The sequence below is a fragment of the Aureococcus anophagefferens genome (assembly GCF_000186865.1).
Source record: "Aureococcus anophagefferens unplaced genomic scaffold AURANscaffold_12, whole genome shotgun sequence".
NCBI lineage: Eukaryota > Pelagophyceae > Pelagomonadales > Pelagomonadaceae > Aureococcus > Aureococcus anophagefferens.
Genome location: NW_008705572.1, coordinates 861,372 through 879,950, shown reverse-complemented (window position 1 = coordinate 879,950; position 18,579 = coordinate 861,372). Strand labels below are relative to the sequence as shown.

The 18,579-nt window shown below is 72.4% G+C and overlaps 5 protein-coding genes across 5 annotated transcripts in view; 2 read left to right on the top strand and 3 right to left on the bottom strand.

The window, feature by feature from the left end:
• Positions 1–247: 247 nt before the first annotated feature.
• On the bottom strand, positions 248–1,210 carry AURANDRAFT_27878 (hypothetical protein; the record flags this gene model as incomplete). Its single annotated transcript, XM_009039659.1, has 1 exon — positions 248–1,210. A coding segment is annotated over one exon (963 nt), but the record flags the coding sequence as incomplete, so codon positions are not given.
• Positions 1,211–4,327: 3,117 nt separating this feature from the next.
• On the bottom strand, positions 4,328–8,183 carry AURANDRAFT_64954 (hypothetical protein; the record flags this gene model as incomplete). Its single annotated transcript, XM_009039658.1, has 2 exons — positions 4,328–7,753; positions 7,848–8,183. 2 exons carry the CDS (start codon positions 8,181–8,183, stop codon positions 4,328–4,330), a joined length of 3,762 nt encoding a protein of 1,253 aa, XP_009037906.1.
• A 467-nt stretch (positions 8,184–8,650) lies between these two features.
• AURANDRAFT_71830 (hypothetical protein) lies at positions 8,651–11,246 on the top strand (the record flags this gene model as incomplete). The annotated part of the gene is made up of 2 exons (XM_009039780.1): positions 8,651–9,474; positions 9,740–11,246. The coding sequence occupies 2 exons, from the start codon at positions 8,744–8,746 to the stop codon at positions 11,244–11,246; spliced, it is 2,238 nt and encodes a 745-aa protein (XP_009038028.1).
• A 2,155-nt stretch (positions 11,247–13,401) lies between these two features.
• On the bottom strand, positions 13,402–15,061 carry AURANDRAFT_64952 (hypothetical protein; the record flags this gene model as incomplete). The annotated part of the gene is made up of 3 exons (XM_009039657.1): positions 13,402–14,189; positions 14,226–14,325; positions 14,513–15,061. 3 exons carry the CDS (start codon positions 15,059–15,061, stop codon positions 13,402–13,404), a joined length of 1,437 nt encoding a protein of 478 aa, XP_009037905.1.
• Positions 15,062–15,291: 230 nt separating this feature from the next.
• Positions 15,292–18,579, top strand: part of AURANDRAFT_64951 (hypothetical protein) — a gene marked incomplete at both ends in the record, with an annotated part of 4,934 nt that continues 1,646 nt past the window's right edge. The window contains one exon of the mRNA XM_009039781.1: positions 15,292–18,513. Within this exon, the coding sequence (XP_009038029.1) occupies positions 15,292–18,513 (3,222 nt within the window). The remainder of the gene's footprint in view (positions 18,514–18,579) is intronic.

Genomic DNA, 18,579 nt, shown 5'->3' with positions numbered 1-18,579 from the left:
AGACCTGCGCGCAGTCCGGCGCGACGGGCCGCGCGCCAGCGATGACGCGCGTGTAGGACGCGGCCCAGAGAGCGAACGCGACGCAGCACGCCGCGGTCTTGCGCCGCCCCGCGAGGCCGAGGAGCGCGGCCGTCGCGGCGGCGACCGCCGCGACCGTGAAGAGGAGCGACGTCCAGACGTCGGCGACGTCGCGGGGCATGGACCAGGGCGAGCACCACCAGTTGTCCTTGGGCGCGTGGGCCGGGCAGTCCGACTGGACCACGGCCCCCTGGACGCCGAGCGGGTCCTGGTCGACGGCGATGACGGCCTCGTTCGAGTAGGTCTCGAAGTCCCAGGCGTTCATGTCGCCCGGCGCCGTGCCCAGGAGCAGGGGCGCGGCCATGACGGCCCAGAGGAGGAACTGGGTCCGGCTCTGGGTCGGCGTCAGGCGCACGGAGCTCGCGCCCGACGTGCCGACGAGCATGTCCGGGTCGTTGTAGCCCCGGCCGGGCCCCGCGTAGTCGCCCAGCCCCTCCATGGTCCGCGACACCTCGTAGATGTTCCCCCACTCGTCGCAGTCCGCGCCGACGCGCCAGCTGTGGACGCCCGGCACGGCGCTCACGGCCGGCGCGTACCAGCCGCTCCAGCCGCAGAGCGAGAACTGGATTTTGGGCGCGTGGGCCCGCAGGGCCCGGTGCATCTTCGCGTAGTCCTCGAGGGCGCCCCTGCGCCGCACGTTCGGCGCCCAGCAGCTGTCGTACTTGAGGTAGTCGACGCCCCAGGCGGCGAACTGCCGCGCGTGCGTCGCCTCCCGGCCCCGGCTCCCGGCGCGGAAGGCGCAGGTGAAGAAGCCCCGGTCCGCGTAGATGCCGAACTTCAGGCCCAGGCCGTGGACGGCGTCGACGACGGGGCCGAGGCCCTCCGGGAACGCGGCCGCCGCGGGCACGAGCTCGCCGCCCGGGCCGTGGAGCTCCTCGTGCCAGCAGTCGTCGATGTTCAGGAACGTGAAGCCCCGCGCCGCGAGGCCGCTGGCCACGAGGCCCTCGGCGAGCGCGACGATGCGCGCCCCGGACACGCCGTCGCAGCGCAGGTCGTTCCAGGTGTTGTAGCCCATGGCCGGCAGCCGCCCGACGTGCGCCGCGGCGTCGGCGACGGGCGTCGCATCGAAGATGGATGATGTGCTGCGGCCTGGCGTCGCGAGGAGTGCGATGGCGAGGAGCACGCTTGCCATTGGGACAAAAGAGGCAGCGCTCGGTCTTGCTGCCATAAGCTGAGGCAGTCTCTTAGCGATCTTTTCATTGAACCCTCGTTGCCCCTGGAGTCTGGGCGGCCATCCAGGAGGCTGCCCCGCTCGGCGGAACCCCCAGCCTGGGCAGGAGCTTCAGTCTGGGCCATTCCTGGAGCGGCGTCGGCTGCCCCTCTCTCGCGGCCGAACCATGCCCGAGCGACCGAGCACGGAGGCGCTCGCGCAGATGGCGGCCCCGGACCGGAAGACGGGCTTCCTCGAGAAGCAGGGCCGCGGGCGCAACTTCTCACCCTACAAGCCCTGGGCCCGGCGCATGTTCGACCTCGACCCGTCGATCAACACCCTCACGTACTCCTGGGAGGGGTCCGTCAAGGGCCGCATCGGCCTCGACAACGACTCGGAGGCGACGCGCGTCGCCGGGGCCAAGCCCATGTTCCTCGTGAACGGCGCGGGCGGCGAGGCCGTGCGCTGCGCCGCGAGGGACGCGGCCGAGGCCGACGCCTGGGTCGCCGCGATCAACCGCGCCGTGCTCGGGCCGGCCATCGTCGAGGCCAAGGCCGTCATGCGCGCGCGCGAGGTCGCGGAGGCCAACGCGGCGCGCCAGCGCGCGAAGGAGGACGCCGCGGCGAAGATGCGGGCGGAGCGCGAGGCGATGGCGAAGACGCGCGCGGCGCCGGCGCCGCGGCCGAAGCAGCGCGCGTCCGTCGTCCGCGCCCAGATGGACGCGGCGAACGCGATCCTGCTCGGCGCGCTCGACGCCTACGCGGTCGACAAGTGCGCGCGCGACCCGACCGCCGCGGAGCTCGTGCAGTCGAGGCTCGTCGACGCGGGCGGCGACGGCGCGGCGTCGCCGGGCGGCCGCGTCGTGAGCCGCGAGGTCTCGGTCCACGCGGAGATCGACCCGAGCCTCGACGCGGGCGTGCGCGCCGCGCGCGCGGGCGCCGCGGAGAAGGCGGAGCGCGACGCCGCGGCGGCGCTCGCGGAGCGGACGACGGCGGAGCGCGAGGCCGCCGCGGCCCAGGCGACGCTCGCGCGCAAGTTCGCCGACGCCGAGCGGCGCGAGGCCGAGGACCGGGCCAAGGCCGCGGCCGTCGTCGAGAAGCTCCGGGGCAACCTCGCCAAGTCCAAGGTCACGACGCACGAGGAGCGCGTCCACGGCCTCGCCGAGGCGGGCGAGGAGAACGCCGTCGCCCAGCGCATCGCCGCGAAGATGCTCGCCATCAAGCGCGCCAAGGGCAAGGACCGCGCGCGCGCCGCGCCCGCCGCGCCCGCGGCGCTGCCGGACCCGTTCCCCGAGTCCGAGGGGTGGCTGTAGCGCGGCATTGCGCGTATTATCGGTGCGCGTCGCTTACGCGCTAAGCGGCGAAGTTGGCATCGATGATGTGACGTGGGTAATTCAGAATTGGAATTTAGTTCATTACCGAGTAAGTGTCTGCGCGTCGATCATCCTTTTGCGCATCGATTGATCGATGCGATTACCGTTGTCATCCAGCCCGCCGGGGTCCGAGAGGTTGAAGCGGAGCTCGTAGGGGACGCAGATGGTTGCGTCCGCGTAGGGCCTGTAGGTCGGATCCAGGAAGCCACAAATGAAGTGATGCGTAGGGTCGAAACCGGGGTGGCGGAACGCCTTCTCGATGACAGCCAGGCCCGGCCGGACATCCTTGAAGTGGCGGATGTCGCTCGCGTCGAAGAACTCCATGGCCAGCCCGGACGCGCTCTTGCCGACGCGTTCGACGCTCTCGTTGGTCCGGGCGCACCAGTCCTCGAAGTCGCCATTCTTGATCATGCACCCAATCTGCCGGGTCCCGGCGAGGCCCGCGCGCCGGACGGCGTCGACGGAATCTCCGCCGATCTCCCACCACTTGTCGCCCCGCGCCTCCCAGACGAGCCTCGACAGGTAGCCCGACTGCACGAGGACCTTCTCGAACCGCTTCACCTTGACCTGGAAGGCGACCATCTCCTCGGCGGACGGCATCGCGTCGAGCCCGCAGCCGGAGAGGCCCTTGGCCACGTCCTTCCCTTTTTTTTGGCACCAAACGCTCCCCGATTCCTCCATCAGACGGCGCGTCGCGTCGACGTCCGCGGCAACCTTCTGGTATTTCTTGCAGTCCAGCTTGTGCGCCTTCCACGCCTGTTTCTGACACGCGGGCGAGCAGTAGCGCACCTGCCTGCAGCCCGCGCAGGACATCATCTTCTCTTCGACCTTCCCGCAGGCGCCGCACGCGTGGCGGTCGCCGCGCGTCCGCGCCCGCGCGGCGATCTGCTCCGGGGTGTCCAGCTCGCCCTTCGACATCATCTTCTCTTCGAGCCGGGCCGCCGCGCGATCGCGGATGCCCTGGAGCTTGTCGAAGCACGTGCTGAAGAAGGTGTGGTTAAAATTCGGTGGCGGCCGCCCGCCCCGGGGCGGGACCTTGTCGCCCACGCAGCAGATGACCGTCGTGTCCTCCTCGCGAAAGCTGCATTTCGACAGGATGATCGCGACCTGCGGCCGCGCGAACGACTTCGGAAAGCCGAGGCTGTCCATGTGCGAGACGATGCTTTTCGGCCGGGCGCGCGAGAACATGTGCGCGTCCGCGAGAATCCGGTCGTCCGGCGTCGGATCTGCGCCGCGCCGCACGCGCAGGTCGAGGACCATCACGTCCAGCTTGCCGCGATTGCCGCCCCGCAGCTCGCGGGCGCGGCCCTCGAGCGGGCCGAGGAGCTCCACCAGCCAGGCGAAGGCGTCCTGCTGGGCCGTACCGCCCAACGTCGACGGGGTGTCGCAACTGCCCAACGGCGACGGGCCGGAGGGCGCGGCAGGCGCGGCGGCGCCCGGCGGCGACGTGCTCCCCCCCCCCCGCGGCGAGGCGCGCCTGTGCTGCGCGGCGCCGCAGGTCCGCCTTCTCGACGCAGTCTTTCGTCGACAAGCCCGCGGACGTGATCAGGGCTTTTAGTTCTTTTATGGACATGGCCTCGACGTCCTTCGCGTCCGCCGACATGCTCGCGACCGTGACGCCGTCGAAGCTGCCCCAGAGAACCAACGAGAACAGCTGAAATGACGTGCAAGCGCACTTCAAGGTCCGCCGTGCACTTTCGAGCCGCTACCTAATGCTCCAGCAGGTGTTACGACTGCGACGCGTCGGACTCCCCCAGCTTGGCCTTCTTCGCCGCGCCGTTGGGCTCGTCGGCCGGCGGCTCGTCGTCGTTGCCGGCCCTGGCGAAGCCGTCGAGGTCCGCGGCTTTCTCCGCGCTCCACTCGATCTTCTTCACGACGAGCGCCGTCGGCGCGCGGCGCGCGAAGGGCCGCTTCGGCGCGTCGAAGGCGCCGCCGGAGAAGGCGGACGCCGGCGGCGAGGACGACGCGGGCGGCGCCCGCACGGGGGGCTTGAAGTCGTCGTCGTCGCTCGACTCGCTCTCCGTGCGCGGCCGCTTCGACGACGCCGTCGACTCGTCGTCGCCGTCCGTGGCCGCCGACGACGGCGACCGGGGCTGCGCGCGCCGCGCGCCGTCCAAGCCGCGCTTCGCGCGGTGCCGCGAGGACGCGGAGTCGCCCGACGCGTCGCTGTCCGACGAGTCGTCCTCCGTCGGCGGCGTCGGCGACCGGCCCGGCGGCCGGCGCCGCGCCGCCTCGCGCGGCGCGAAGCCCGGCGGCGGGCCCGGCGGCGCGCCCGGCGCCTCGTCGTCGTCGGACGCGTCGTCCATGTCGTCGTCGAAGTCGTCGTCGTCGTCGAAGTAGGCCTCGTCCGCGTCCTCCGTCGCGATGCGCGCGCGCCGCTCGAGCTGCGCGGCCGTGAGCGGCGCGTCGTCCTTGGCGCCGCCGAAGCCCCGCGCCGCCCGCTCCAGCAGGTCCTTGTTCTGCGCGTGGCGCGTCTCCAGGCCCTCGAGCAGGCTCCGGTGGAGCACGGACTTTTTGAGCGTCGCGCCGTGGACCTCGACGATGTGGGCCACGAGCCCTTTCACGTTCTCGACGCGGACGAACTCCGCGAGCTCCGCGACGGCGGACGTCACGAGCGAGTCGCCGGGCACGACGCGCGGCGGCCGATTCCGCGGCCGCGGCTCGACGGTGTCGTTCGTCGCGTCGCCGTCGTCCTCCGGCGGCGGCGGCGCCGGCGACGCCGCCGCCGCGTTGCCCAGCAGCCGGAAGACGGGCCCCAGCGACCCGTTCTTCACGAGGTAGCGCGTGTAGAAGTCGTCCTTGGCGCCGACGCACGCGCGGACGAACCGGAGCGCCGCGAGCACCAAGGGCTTGTCGCCGTACGCGCCGCCGCACTCCACGAGCGCGACGACGCGCGCGGCGACGTGGTTCCGCAGCACGAAGTACTTCATGCGGTAGGCGTGGGCGCGCACGCAGTAGGCCAGCAGCTCGCAGACGTGCGCGCACGCGGCCCCGTTCGCGACGCGGAGCCCCGGCCCCGGCGCCGCGTCCTCCAGCGGCACCTCGACGCCGTCGCCGCCGACGACGCGGACGTCGTAGAGGGGCTCCACGAGCCAGGGCAGGTACTTGTCGTAGAAGAGGGCGAGGAACGCGTCGCGCTCCGGCTCGTCCATCGTCTCGCTGTCGAGGACCAAACGCGCGGCGTCGCTCGCGTGCATGAGCGTCGCGAGGTCGCCGTCGCAGGCCAGCAGCCGCAGGACCCAGAAGAGCGCGGGCCCCCGCCGCGCCGCGCCGCCGGCGCCGGCCGCGGGGGCCGCGGCGCCCCGCGGCAGCAGGCCGAGCGGCGCGGCGCCCGGCCGCCGCGGCGCGGGGCCCTTCCGCGCCTTCTTGTTCGCGTCGTCGTTTCCGCCGTTCTGCGCCGCGTGCCACGGCGGCGGCTCCGGGTGGTCCTCGCGCCGCAGCGCGTCGTGGCGCAGCGACGACGCGTTGACGCGCACGGCCGTCGCGACGATTTCCGCGCAGCACGCGCGCTCGACGGCCGCGGCGGCCGTGTGCGCGTAGCCGTCCCCGCCGGCGCCGCTGGGCCGGCTCCGGTGGCCGCAGTCCGCCAACGCCGTCGCCAGCGCGCCGTAGAGCTCCGTCTCGAAGAAGAGGTGGCGGTACAGCGCGTCGCGCGACTGCGGCTGCGCGTTCCGGCTCAGGCCCACCATCTCCCGGAGGAACCGGAGCGCGAGGCCCCGGTCGCGGCGGTGCGCGGCCTCGGCGCCGCCGTCGCCGTCCTCCAGCAAATCCGCCTCGAGCGACTCCGCGGCGGCCTCGGGCGCGCCGGAGCCGACGAGCGCGACGACGCGCTTGAGGTAGTCCGTGTGGTCGTACAGGCGCCTCAGGATCTCGTTGTTGTTGCTGAAGACTAACCCGTGGATCGACGAGAGCTGGGCGTCGTCCATGCCCGGCCGCAACGCCGCCTCCTTGAGCACGGCCGCGCGGAAGTTCTGGACGACGCGCATCCGCAGCGTCGCGTCCTCCATGGGCACGACCTCGCGCATCTGCGACGCGCGCAGCGCCAGGCGCCGCAGGGGCACGCGCCGCGCCTCCGCCGCCGTCCGCGGCCGCTCGTCGCCGAGCAGCGCGCCGGGCAGCGGGCTCCCGACGCGGAACCGCGCGTCCTCGTCGCTCACGGCGCCCTCCGTCGTCGCCGCGGAATTGCCGGACTCGACGCTCGCGCGGCGGTTCGCGGCCTCGTCGTCGTCGTCCGGCGCCGCCGCCGTCGCCGCGGCGACCTCGGCGTCGGCGTCCGCGGCGCCTGCCGGCGGCGCGGCCGCGGCCGCGGGGGCCGGGGCCGCGGGCGCGCGCGCGGCCGCCGCGCGCGCGGCCTCGTCGGGCTCGACCCAGGACCGCCGCTCGCGCGGCGCCGCGCCGTCGTCGACGGCGAGCGCCGCGTGCTGCTTCTTCAGGTCCGCCGCGTACTCGAGCGCGCCGAGCACCGGCTCGAAGAGCGGGTCGTCGAGCAACGCTTCGACGAGCGGCGGCTCGTTGAGCAGCACGACCAACTTCACGACGTCCGCGAGCTTCACGAGGACCTCGACGTCGTCGCCGTCCTCGGCGTCGTCGAAGGACGCCGCGAGCTGGCGCAGGAGCAGGCAGTCCTCGGCCAGGAGCGTCGCCGCGTAGCGCTCCTTCGCCGCGGGGCTCGCGGCGGCGCGCGCGAGCGTGCACGCCCACTCGTCGAGCGCGGCGGCGGACGACGGCGCCGGCAGGGCGTGCCAGGCCTGGGGCGCCGGGTCCGCGGCGAGGAGCTTGCCCAGCGCGCCGCCGCGCGCGCCGAGCACGTGCGCGAGGAACGCGCGCGCGTGGTTCGCGGCCGCGCCGTCGTCGCCGTCGCCGCCGCCGAACTGGCCCGCCTCGGCCTCGGCCTGGCGCCGCAACAGCACGGCGACGGCGCGCGCCGCGTCGCCGTCGTCGTCGACGCCCGGCGGGCCCGGCTCGTCGTCGCGGAGCGCCGCGAGCGCGCCGCGGTCGCCCGGCGGCGGGCTCAGGCTCCGGCTCCGGCTCAGCGCGGCGATGAGCCGCGCGGCGGCGGCCTGGAGCCGCGCGTAGAGGTCGTCGCAGCCGTGCTTCTCCTGGAAGCTCAGGGCGACGCACGCCGTCTCGTTCGCGGCCTTGTCCGCGATCGCCTAAACGTGGGGCGGTTCGCGGAATTTCGCGCGCGGGCGGCCGCGGCGCGCGGCGCGCGCGGGCGCGGCGGCGCGTCGGACGCGGTCTATCGACGGAGCCGCCGTCGCCGCGGCGCGTGTCCCAGGTGATGATGTTCTCGCCCTGCTTGGTGTACGCGTCCTGGCTCGGGATGAGCCGGCTCGCGAGCAGCGCGCCGCGCGCGCCGCGGTCGTTGTTCTCGCTGAGCACGAGGATCGTCGGCGCCGAGCCCTTGGCCAGGGTCACGGAGCCCGTGCCGCAGTCGTCCCACTGGCCGTCCTCGTTGAGCCGGTAGACCTTGACGCGGTACGCAGGAGCGCTCTGCTCGTCCTCCGGCGGCGCTGGCGGCGCCGGCGCCGGCGCCGGCGCCGGCGCGTCGTCGGGTGGCGCACCACCCGTGTCGTCGCTCATCCCCGCAGTTCTTGCGCCAGCGTGGCCGCCAGGTGCACCTCTGCGCGGCGCCACCAGGTCGTAAACTAGCAGCTCGCCCGCCCGCCAAGAGAGCGCGAGAGCGCCTCTGGAGGCCGGGCCGGGGCGAAAGTGAAAGTTGCTCGCCGCGCTCACCCTCCGTCCAGCCAGCCAGCGAGCTGCTGGCTTCTCTCCATCTTACCATACATCTATACCTCCTGTTCGCCGGGTCGCCGCGCCGCGCGAGCGCCGCGGTAGCGCGGGCGCTCCTGCGCGCGGCTCGCGGTCCCGCGCTTGCTCGGCCCTATGCGGTGCCAGGTTGCTAGTGCACCACTCTCTAACGGCGACGGCCGAGACGACGTCGTGCCTTTGGCTAGGCGCGCTCCGGGCGGCGATTGCGACTCCCGCTCGAGGCCGGCTCAAACACCCGGCGCCGGCGCGAAGCGGCTCGAAGCCGGCTCGAAGGGCTCGCTTATGGCCTGTAGCCTCCTCGAGTAGACCCGACACTCGACACGGGCGCCCGCGCTCGACACCGCGCCCTCACGACTTCATCCGCAGCAACGATGGTCTACATCTCCGGCGTCAAGGACGCCTTCGGCTGCGACCCGTTCCCCCAGATGCTGCAGAACGCCCACTACGCCAACACGCCGCCGCCGCCGCCGTCCGCGGGGCGGCGCATGGCCGGCGAGCTCGCGTCGCTCGACGTGCCGCCGGCGGTCTTCGCGGCGCTCGAGGCGCAGAACATCACGAGCGTCGCGCTCGTCGCGCGGCTCGCGGCCGCGGACTACGAGCGCATGGGCGTGCCGCCCCGCCACCGCGACGCGCTGAGCGAGGCGTCGAAGCGGCTCCAGGGCGCCAACGGCGCCAGCGGCGCCGAAAGCTGGGAGGCGGCGCCGGCGCGGCGCGCGGCGCCCAAGCCCCGGCCCGCGCCCGCGCCCGCGCCCCCCTCCGGCGGCGCGGCCGCGGGCTTCATCTTCCTCTGCGACCACAAGACGCGCGGCGAGGTCTTCCAGCGGCGCCTCTTCGGCCTGCCGCCGAACAACCTCAAGGACATGCACAAGATCGGCCCGTCCACGGCGCTCTTCCTCTACGACTTCCGCCAGCGCGAGCTCATGGGGCCCATGAAGGCCGTCGGGGCGCCCGCGCTCGACATCGAGCCGGACGCGTGGAACGGCCGCTTCCGCGCCCAGCTCCGCTTCCTGCCCCTCGACAGCGGCGCGACGAACCTCCGCAACGGCGTCGCCACGCTCGCCATCGACAAGCCCAAGCACGGGCCCGTGGGCGCCGGCGACCTGTCGCCCGCGCGCACGAAGCAGCTCCTCGACTTCCTCCTCGGCTGACCGTGCTTTCGCGCGGTAAGCTCCTCGCGGCTTCAAGTGCGTGGGTTCGCCGTCTCTTCCAAGTCGCGCGGCGGCTTGAAAAAGGGAAAGTTGAACGGCACCTTGAAGTTCGGAAAGTCGACGTCGAGGCTCTCCCGACTTGAGGGCCTGTCGGGGGGCGTGGCGTCCGACGCGCCGTGGCGACGCGTCGGCGAGCACCATGAAGCCCACGAAATCGAGCGAGGCCATCGACTACTACGAGTCCGCCGGCCACCTCGACGCGTCGGGCCTCGAGGAGGTCGCGGCGCTGACGCAGCGGCGGCGCCTGACGCACCACAGCGACTACCTCCTTTTGGTGCTCGTGGGCATGCCCGCGCGCGGCAAGTCGTTCATCAGCGCGAAGCTCAGGGGCTTCCTCACGTGGAGCGGCCTGCGCGTGGGCACGTTCAACGCGGGCAAGCACCGCCGCGAGACGGGCGCGCCGCCGCCGGCGGCGCCGGACGCGGCCGAGTCGCCGCGGCCGAGCTCGGGCGCGGCGTCCTTCTTCGACTCCAAGGACGACGCCGCGCTCGCGAAGCGCGAGGCCATCGCCATGGAGACGCTCGACGCGCTCTACGACTTCCTCCAGTCCGACGGCGGCGACATCGGCCTCTTCGACGCGACGAACAGCACGCGCGCGCGGCGCCGGGCCATCGTCGAGCGCACGGTCGCGCGCTTCGCGGGCACGGGCCGGCGCTGCGGCATCATCTTCCTCGAGACGATCTGCGACGACGCGCGCGTGCTCGAGATGAACATGCGCACCAAGGTCCGGAGCTCGCCGGACTTTGCCGGATTATCGGAGGACGAGGCGCTCGAGGACCTGCGCGCGCGCGTGCGCAACTACGAGGCCGTCTACGAAACTGTAAAAGAGGACGAGGGCGCGTTCATCAAGCTCTACAACTTCAGCAGCAAGGTCGAGTGCGCGTCCATCTACGGCCGCATGTCCAAGACCGTGCTCCCCTTCCTCCTCGCCATCCACGTCGACGACCGGCCCATTTATCTGGTGGCGCTCGCGCCGCGCAAGGGCGAGCCCGAGTACGGCGGCGAGGACGTGCGCGTGACGCACGACGACGAGCTCCGCGACCGCCTCGCCGCGTGGTGCGAGGCCACGGCCGCGCCGCCGACGGCCGTCTTCGCGTCGACGGTGCGCGGCGCCGTCATCGCGGCGAACAAGCTGAAGCGGCCCGGCCGCTCCGTGCGGTTCACGTCGGCGCTGGCGCCGCTGCTCGTGCCCTACGCGTCCGCGGCGGGCGACGCGCACGCGGCGCGCGCCTTCGACGAGCGGCGGGGCGGCGGCGAGTCGTACCGCGACCTCTGCCAGCGCCTCGAGGGCTGCCTCCTCGACGTCGAGGCGTCCGTCGAGCCGACGCTCGTGCTCACGCACGCGACGCCCGCGCGGGCGCTCCGGGCCTACTTCTGCGACATCAACGTCGTCCAGTGCATGGGGCCGGGCACGTCCGACGGCGCGCTCGCGCTCAAGGGCAGCGACCACTGCGTCGTCGAGCTCCGCGCGCTCGTCGGCGGCGGCTACTCGGAGACCATCCACCGCCTCCCGCCCGCGCCGCCGTCGCCGACGCCGCCCAAGGTCGGCGAATGCCGCCAGCCCCGCGCGAAGTCGAACACGGAGCGGCCGCCGTCGCCGCTCACGCCGCAGACGGCCTGGAACTCGCCGCCGTCCGCGTCGCGCCGCCGCAACACGTCCTACTGAGAGACCCTGACCATAGTTCCCCCTGTGAATCGACCGCTGGAAGCAGCGAAGCTCGGAGGTCGGGAGGCGGCCCCGGCGCCCTAGCCCGTCGCCATGTCGGCGTCGCGCGCCGTGACGACGGTGACGATGCTCGTGTTCGTCGGCTTGTCCTCGAGCGCGGCCGTCGCGCTGTCCGTGACGTCGACGCCGTCGTCGTAGAAGGACACGGAGCTCGCGACGGTGCTCTCGCGGTCGAGGTACACGGGGAGCTCCTCCTCCTCGACGACCTCCTTCTCCTCGCGGACGCCGTCGCCGTCGTTTCGCGTCCGTTGCTTCTGGTCGAGGCCGCACAGACCGAGCCATTGCTTTGAGTCGTGCTGGTCCAGGAGGAGGTGGCCCCGCGAACCGAGGCGCGGGCCTCCGCGGGCCGCGCGGGCCGCACGCGCGTCGCTCTGGGACGGCGTCGGGTGGTGCATGATGGAGTGGTACATGTCCTCGGTGCGCTTCTCGCGCAGGACCTTCTTGCGGTAGTCGCGCAGGTAGAGCGACGGCGTCGACGGCGTCTTCGGCGACTTGTCGCCGAGCTTGCCCAGCGACGCGCGGAGGCGGCGCATCGCGGCGCCCGGGCTCTTCGGCGTGAGCTTGTCGACGAGGCGGCGCCGCGGCGTCTTCCCCGCGGACTTCGGGCTCGCCTCCGTCGACAGGCCGGCGGCCGCGGCCCGCGCCGCGCGGAGCCGCGCGCCGACGCGCACGGCCGGGATCAGCGGCGAGAACATGCGCTTCTTCTTGTCCTTGGCCTCGTCCTTGGCCTTGAGGCGCAGGCGCGCGAGCTGCTGCTCGTACCACGACGTCTGCATCAGCTAACGTTGTAAAACGGGCTGCCACCGGCGTTACTTCCGGAGAGCTTCCATCAGCCTTCCCGCAATGCCCCGAAACTCACTCATTCAACTTGCTGATGTTGCTCTTCGATTTAGGCGCGGGGTTCACGCGCGGGTCAGGGCGTCGGGATCTTGAACACCGACGGGGGAGAGGAGGTGGCGTCCGCGTCGTCGCGCGCTGGCGGAGCTCGATGCAGCTCGCCGCGCCGCCGTCCGACGGCGTCGCGCCGCGGGCGTCGGGGATCCGTCCGACGCGTCCGCGCTGGCGGGCGGCGCGCTCACTTCGGGGGCGTGATGCCCGTGGCGATGACGAGGTCCGCCGCGGAGCAGGCCTCGCGCTCCGCCTTGTGGAGCTGGTACTCGTCGGACTCGTAGAAGAGCCGGGCCTTGGACGCGTCCGCGAACTCGATGACGATGAGCGCGCCCTCGGCGCCCTGCTCGCTCTCCATGACGTGGGGGTCGGGCGACTTGCAGAGGATGCGGCCGCCGCGCTTCTTCGACATCTCGACGAGGGGCTCGAGGTGGTCCTGCATGCGCGCGAGCTTGCCGCGGTTGCTGACCTTCACGCGAGTGATCACGAAGCCCTTGCCCGCGCCGGGCGTCGCGGCCGCGCGGCCCTCGGCGATGACGAGGTCGCACTTGGAGCAGCACGCGCGCATGTCCTGCGTGAGCTCGTACTCCGGCGACTTGTAGAAGGCCTTGGCCTTGGCGATGGACGGGAACTCGATGACCGTGAGCAGGCCCTCGGCGCCCTGCGACGACTCGCGGACGTCGAGGTCCGCGGTCTTGACGACGATCTTGCCGCCGAACTTCTTCACCGCGGGACCGAAGGTGAGCGCGTACTCGAGGAACTTGTCCTTGTCCTGCGGGGCGGGGCGGCGGTTATCGTCGAGCGATCGCGTCGGCGCGACCGGACGCGCGCGCGGGTCTCGTATCTCGCGAGCGATGGGCGCTCGCGTCGTCGTCGCCCGGGGTCTAATGGGTTCGCGGCCGGGTGGGGGGTGTCCCCGCGGTCGGGGGCTCCGCGCGTGGTGTTAACCGCCGGGCACGTGCCCCGAGGAACAGTGCCGGAATAGATCGACGGAATAGATCGACGCGGTGTTGCTCGCCTCGATCTTGATGCGCGCCGACAGGAAGGCCGGCGGGGCACTGCCGAAGAACGGGAGCATCGGCATGGTTGGCACGGGACGACTTCGACGGTCCGGCGACGGCTTCTGGTTGTGCAAGTCGAGCGAATTCTGGATCGGGATGGACACACCGACGCCGTCCCACCACCCATCCCCGATCACAAAAAAACCTTACAGCACGGCGTCGTCGTCGTCGTCGAGGTGCTGGGACATGAGCGTGCGAAACAGCGCGCTGTCGGCCGTGTCGCCGCGCGCGGGCGCGGGCGCGAGCGGCGACCGCGTCGGCGACGGCGGGACGTGGAGCGCGGCCTTGCTCAGCGACGCGGAGATGCGCGCCTTGCTCATCCGGAAGCTCGCGCCGACGCGCTCCCCGAAGGTCGGCGTTTCGTCGTCCTCCTCCTCGAGCTCGAGGTCGCCCGCGCGCGTGTGCGCGAGGAAGACGTGCGTCGACGTGTGGTGGATGGCCTCGAGGTCCGCCTTGAGCGCGTTGTGGATCTGCTTCATGGGCAGGTCGCTGAGGTCGTCGCCGTAGGGGTCGTCGAGCTCGAGGGCGATGAGGTGCATGACCGTGAAGAAGAGGACGCCGAGCGTCGTGATGAGCAGGTACGCGCAGATGTAGACCGGGTTCCGCCAGATGAAGAACTTCTCGTGGTGGCCCGACGACAGCTTCATGACGAAGGCGTAGGCCATGGTCTGCGGGAAGATGAAGACCGTGTAGGCGATCTTCAGGATGCTCACGAGGCACTGGAGCGGCAGGGGCAGCGGCGTCGTCTTGATCTTGAGGGACGAAAAGTACTCGAGGAGCAGGTGGCGGTGGTCGTCGTAGGCCGACTCGGCCGCCGCCGTGGGTACGAGGTCGAGGTCGCCGCCCTTGCGCACGAGGTGCGCGAGCCACTGGTGCGTCGCGAGCACCTGCTCGTGGGCCGTGCGGCCGATGACGTCCGCGGGCCGCTTGTCGCCTAAGTCGCGAAAAATTGTCCCGGCCGCCGTCTCACAAACAACCCGAGACGCCGCAAAGTCGCCGCGCGGGTACGTGTACGTCGGCCCCTTCTCGAGGCTCAGCACGACGGCCGCGAAGTAGAGGTCGCAGACGACCTGCGTGGAAATCAAATCTTCAACCCGACTTCAATGTGCGCGTAATCGAACGGTTTAGACCAGACTCTTTCGCCGCGCTTCGAGAACTCGCTGAGAGCAATCGATCCGTCCCAAAATCAGCCGAATCGACTTCGATTTGACCGAGCTCGAGAATTTCAAAGTTTGGTCTGATTTCCGCGCGGCGGACGACGGTGCACTCGTCCAGGAGCAGCTTCTGCTTCGGCGTGCCGCCGTCCGTGCCGATCTGCGAGTGGAGCAGCACGGAGAAGCGCTTCAGCCGCGTCGTCGTCGCGCCCATGAGCGACCGCGCGTCGCTCCAGCGGTTGAAGGCCCACGAGAGGCGGAAGACGAGGAGGAAGCTCAGCGCGGAGCCGATGATCGACAGCGCGAGGGGCAGCGCGGCGACCTCGGGCCAGCCGTGCGTGTCCTTGGGCAACGCCTTGGGGTCCTCGGCGCAGAAGAGGTAGAGCGACAGCAGGCCCAGGCCCACGCCCATGAAGACGATGCCGAGCGAGTCGTGGATGAACTTTTTGCCGTACTGCCAGTAGAGCCGCATGTCCTCGCCGAGGTCGTTGCCCATGCGGTACGAGCTGCGCATCGACTTGTGGAGCAGCACCTTCGTCGCGTTCTGGCGCACGAGCCCGGGCCGCGGCGACGACAGCGGCAGGCTGTGGCGCCGGCTCGCCTCCCGCTGGCCGTCGAGGCTGCCCCGCCGGCTCGCCGACGGCGGCGGCATCGTCTTCGTTTTCGAGCGCACGATCCAACTCCCAGGCGGAACGACTCGCGCTTCGGCGTTTATCGCAACACGTTCAGGAGTCGGAGTGTACTTTGACAAGCAGCAGCATGCCCAAACGAATTTACAGCCGGCAACATCTCTTCAAGGCCGCTGCACGCGCAGCCAGAGTGCAGCCGAGTGCTAAAGGCTGGACCAGCGGTGCGCCCCTCGCGCGCTGCCGGAAGCCAGCAATGCGGCGGTCCCTGAAGGCGTCGCGGAAGGCGGGCAGCGTGAGCCCGCCGCCGCGGGACGAGGGCCACTTCGCCCTCGAGGACGAGGTGACGACGGCGGCCTTCGTGCGGCTCTGCGGCGTCGAGGAGCGGCAGTCCGGCGGGGGGTCGCGGAGCAGCTCGCGCGGCGGCTACCTGAGCTTCGGGAGCCGCCACGCCGGGGAGCGCGAGCGCGAGCCGCGCATGTCGCGCGCCTTCTTCACCGCGCGCGTGCTCGCGGAGCTCGACGGGTCGCTCCCGCGCTACGTCGCGCGCGCGCTCGCCAAGGCCTGCGACCGGGACGGCGACGGCTTCGTCTCCCGGGGCGAGTTCTGCGCGGCTTTGAGGGTTGCGTCGCGGGGGTCCGCCGCGGACCGGTCGCTGCTCCTCTTCGAGTGCGTCGCGCGGCGCGACCGCGACGGCGCCGACGCCGCGGAGCTCTGCGAGTTCGCGCGGCGCTTCCTGAACCACGGCGCGGGTCGGCCCGGCGTGTCGCCGCCGCCGGGCGCGCCCTTGGGCGACCGCGTCGCGCTGGCCCTGCGGGGCGCGCTGCCCCGGGGCTTCGCGAGCCGCGCGCAATTCGTCGCGGCCGCCGAGGACCTCGAGGACCTCGAGCTCGTCGCGGCCTGCTGCGGCCGCGCGCTCTGCCCGTCGCCGGCGGAGGTGCGCGCGGGGTCGTCGCCGCGGCGCGAGGCCAAGGACGACGACGCCAAGGGCGCGGAGACGCCGCGCGGCGGCGACGACCCGGAGGCGCCGCCCGACGAGTCCGCGCCCGAGCGCGTCGCCGCGGACCGGCTCTGGCGGCGCCTGCGGGCGACGTCCGCGTCGGGCGCCGTCGACGTCGCGGCGTTTCGCAACGCCCTGGGGCCGAACGTGAGCCGCAAGGCCGCGAGACGGCTCTTCGAGACCGTCGACGAGACGCGGTCGGGCGTGTTGCACCGCGCGGAGCTCGTGGCGAACCTGGCGCCCCTGTTGGATTCGAGCGCCCCGCCCTCCGAGTTTAGGGACGTCGTGCGCGACGCGGCCTTCGTCTGGGGCGCCGCGCGGCCCGGCGACGTCGGCCTCGAGCGGACGATCGTCGACCGCCTCGCGGCGCCCAGGTTCGGCGACCTGCGCGCGCGGGACCTGAACGTGGGCGAGTCCTGGTTCGTCGTGAGCCGGCGCTGGCTCGACGACTGGGAGACCTACACGGACACCGCGCGCGCGGCCGCCGCGGCCGCCGCGGGCGGCGACGGGACGACGGGCGACCTCAAGCTCTGGAGCCTCCAGGCGCCCGTGGCGTCGACGCAGACCTTGGAGTTCGCCGGGTCGACGCTGGGGTTTACCTTGGGCCTCATGGGCCACAGCTCGCTGCGCGTGCGCCACGTGAAGAAGACGTGCCCGCACGAGGCGCGGTTGGACGTCGACGACGCGCTGACGCACGTCAACGGCGAGGCCCTCGTCTTCCCCTTTGGGGAGCGCGACTTCACGGAGCTGCTCGTGCGCCTGAAGACGGCGCCGCGGCCCTTGTACCTCGCGTTCCTGCGGGGCGACGGCGTCGCGACGCGGCCGCGACGGGGCACGTGCGACAAGCCCAACTCGGTGGCGAACGGGTCCTTGATCATCGGCGACGACCTGCGCGTGCCGCGACTGAGACGCGACGCCCAGCTCGGCGTCGACTACGAGGTGCTGCGCGAGGACGCCTGGCGGGCGCTCGAGGCCTGGTACGGCGCGGACGGCGCGATCGAGCGGTCCGTCGCCGACGTCGGCGGCGACGCGCTCGAGCTCGAGCTCTACCCCATCTTCGTCGACGTGCTCGACGACAAGGAGGAATTGGTGGAGACGCTGCAGATCAGCGCCCACGAGACCCTGGGCCGCGTCGACGCCAAGGTCCGGAGCTGCCTCGCGAAGGCCGACGACGACGGCGAGCAGAAGACCGACGAGCGCCGCGCCTTGCTCAAGGCCGGCGCCGGCGGCGAGTTCCGCACCCTGGAAACCTCGGAGGAGACCCTGGAGAACGTCGTCGGCGGCGAGGACCGCGCCTGGGCACGATTGGAGCCGCGGGAGGAGGAGGGCGCGGTCCCGGCGCCGAAGAAGAAGCGGTGGAGCTTCACGTCGACGTCGCGGTCGCACGGCGACCCCGACGCGAAGGACGGCGCGGCCGTGGCCGCGCGGGACGCGGGGCTCTGCAACCTGGGCAACACGTGCTACATGAACGCCACGGTGCAGGCGCTCTGCCACGCGCCGCCGATCCGCGACTACTTCGCGAGCGGCGAGTACGCGTACGACGTCAACGTCGACAGCCGCTACTCGCCCCGCGGGGCGCTCGCGGCGTCCTTCGGCGATCTGGTGGCGGCGTTGGCGACGCGCAAGGGGCCCGTGGCGCCCCACAAGTTCCGCCGCGTCGTCGGCAAGTTCGACGCGACGTTCGCGGGCTACGGGCAGCAGGACGCGTTCGAGTTCGCGTCGAAGCTCCTCGAGGGGCTCGGCGACGACCTCTCGGGCATCGGCGACGGGAGCAAGCCCTACCTCGAGAACCCCCAGGTCGTCGACGGCCGCTGCGACCTCGACGGCGTCGTCGATTCGGAAAACGCGAAGGTCCGCGAGGTCCCGGGCGACCCGTCGGCGACGGAGCGCGCGGTCGCGGACGCGTGCTGGACGAACGCGGCGCGGCGCGAGGACCACTTCGTGACGACGGCGCTGACGGGCCAGACGCGCGCGAAGCTCGACTGCAAGGAGACGGGCGAGTCCCTCGTGCTCTACGAGCCCTTTACCGCTCTGTCCGTGCCGCTGCCGCACAGCGCGCCGCGCTTCGACGTCCACGTCCGCGTGAGCCTCGCGTCGAACCGCAACTGGCCCGTGGACGTGCGCGTGAGCCTCGCCGACGCCAAGGACGAGGGCGAGGCGAAGGCCGCCGCGGCCTCGTTCCGCGGCCGCGCGCGGAGCCGCGGCGACAAGCGCGGCGACGCGAGTTACCCGACGGTCGGCGACGTTCTGGACGAGCTCTGCGCGCTGGACGATCTGGTGACGGCCGACGGCGACCCCTGCGAGGCGTCGCTGGGCGAGTCGAAGCGCGAGCTCCCCGCGGGCGAGCGGCTGGATCGCGCGACGCTGGTGGCCGGCAGGGTCGACGACGACGACCCGTCGGCCATCGCGCAGCTGTTGGACGATGATGATCGATTGGACCTGGCGCTCCGTCGAGGTGCGCCGGGCGTGCGCCTCGTCGTTTTTGAAGTTGTCGACGTCGCCGCGCGAGACGTCGTCGTCGCCACGCGCGACGACGGCGCGAAG